The sequence below is a fragment of the Ammodytes marinus genome, assembly GCF_949987685.1.
Source record: "Ammodytes marinus genome assembly, chromosome: 17".
Classification (NCBI taxonomy): Eukaryota; Metazoa; Chordata; class Actinopteri; order Uranoscopiformes; family Ammodytidae; genus Ammodytes; species Ammodytes marinus.
The window spans coordinates 17,815,719-17,817,615 of record NC_137221.1 but is presented as its reverse complement, the minus strand read 5'-3'; the positions used below and the strand labels follow the sequence as shown (position 1 = coordinate 17,817,615).

Below are 1,897 nucleotides of genomic sequence, written 5' to 3'. Positions count from 1 at the left end.
CTGAAACAGATACATTTTGATCCAAGTCCTATACGTTTGAATGTGCGTTATCCTTCTCTCATGATAATGAACAAACATATTTAAACACTTCGGTTGCCATCGTGGCAATAAAAGGTGAATTTCAAGCTTATATGAGGAGGGCGAAGAGGACGACCGGAGAGGGGAAAGGGCACAAAGGACGTGACAGGGGCCCAATGGCAGAGGCGAGTGGGGATAGGAGAGAAAGAAACACCATGTGTGTGTAAAATACTGAGAATAGGTCCATCAAATTCCACTTGTGTTATTTGCCATCTCAGTCTGGATTGGGTTTCTTTTTTTTGTATGGCTGTGGGGTTCATTCAAGCACTATAGACCTGCAGTGCACGGCGTAGGGACAAGCTGCTGGCCTGTTTTGAGCTGCTGCTGCTGCTGCTGCTGGGCCCCCGAGGCTGAGGACGGGGCCGAGCTGGACGAGCGGATCTTGGTGTTGGGAAGCTTGTGCTCCTTCTTCCACTTCATCCTCCGGTTCTGAAACCAGATCTTGACCTGCCGCTCGGACAGACACATGGTGTGCGCGATCTCCACCCGCCTGCGCCGGGTCAGGTACCGGTTGAAATGGAACTCCTTCTCCAGCTCCAGAGCCTGCTGGCGGGTGTAGGCAGTGCGGGACCTCTTGGGTATTCCTCCAGTGTAATTGGGATTGACTGGAGAAGAAGGGGTGTGGGGTAGGGGGGAAAGAGCCATACACAGGCAAAAGCAAGCAGGTGTTAAACATGCAGGCTTAATAGCGTTTATTCCAAAGCCATTTCAATTGCTCCACTGGACACATAACAGGGATTTTTGGAAGAAGAAAAAAAGAACTATAATAATAACATTTCTGGGGATTTTTTTAGTGGGGGAAATCACAGCGGCCCTGTTTGTTTTACTCTCTTGCCTTGTTTCAGTTTTACGGACGTGACCTTAATGTAGCAGAAGCCGAGTGCACAAGCAACTCGCATCCAGGGACATATCAAGCTTAGAAATGATTAACAAAACAGCGGGCTTGGATATTACAGTTTGGCTGGGCTCCAGTGGTGGAGGTAGTTTGGGTTAAAAAGCAACAAAGGCACATGGCCCCGACAGACGAACACAGGCAATAAAATTTACGAGGGTCCTTAATTACCGACCCTGCTGCTCGATAGTCGTAAATTGCTGTTGTAAGGGGCTGCTACTAGTGCTGCCTCAATGGGCTCGCGTGTGTTCCAGTGGTTGTTTCTTTAGTGATGCTGCTGTTTAAAACGTAACGATAACTCACTGTTGTTAACGTGGACCTTTTTCATCCAAGGATAGACCACCGGCTCCTTGCCCTTCGCTACGCCGGGATATACCTCACTGGCGAGGCTGCAGTCTTTGCTGGCATTTGCCCCTGCGCCACCGTCTGGGGCCGCTGCGAGGCGAGGACCGTGGCTCTGTGGAACTGGCTGCGGCTGCTGTGCGTGATGCCCGTCGCCGAAATCGTCGAGTCCAGTGGCGGGGACATTGCCGTAATCGTAGCCCGATTCCGTGTAGTTTGACCTCGGATAGGATGCCTCGTCGTGATGGGGGAAGCCCGTATCCTTTGGCCGCTCGTAGTAATCGCCAGGGTTGGGGATGTATCCGTTCTGCTGATATTCGTCGCATGGAGGAAAGGAAGGCTCGATATAGTTGGAGTTTATCAAGTAGGAACTCATGGTCATTAATTTGTGAAGTGCAACAATACTAATTTTTATCGCGCTGTCGTTTTTCTGATCTCCACAAAACCCTCCTACTCCCTGTCAAATGTACAAAGTTGCCTGGTCACGTGAGCGGCGCCACCAATCACCGCTTGTCCTGTGGGCATCATGTAAACAGGAACCAATGGAAAGCATGGCATTGGTACCACCAGCACTGCGCGGACTGG

The 1,897-nt window shown here is 50.6% G+C and overlaps 1 protein-coding gene across 1 annotated transcript; it reads right to left on the bottom strand.

Moving 5' to 3' along the window:
- Window positions 1-345: 345 nt before the first annotated feature.
- hoxa4a (homeobox A4a) lies at window positions 346-1,694 on the bottom strand (the record flags this gene model as incomplete). Its single annotated transcript, XM_080045068.1, has 2 exons — window positions 346-683; window positions 1,274-1,694. The coding sequence occupies 2 exons, from the start codon at window positions 1,692-1,694 to the stop codon at window positions 346-348; spliced, it is 759 nt and encodes a 252-aa protein (XP_079901194.1).
- Window positions 1,695-1,897: the final 203 nt, after the last annotated feature.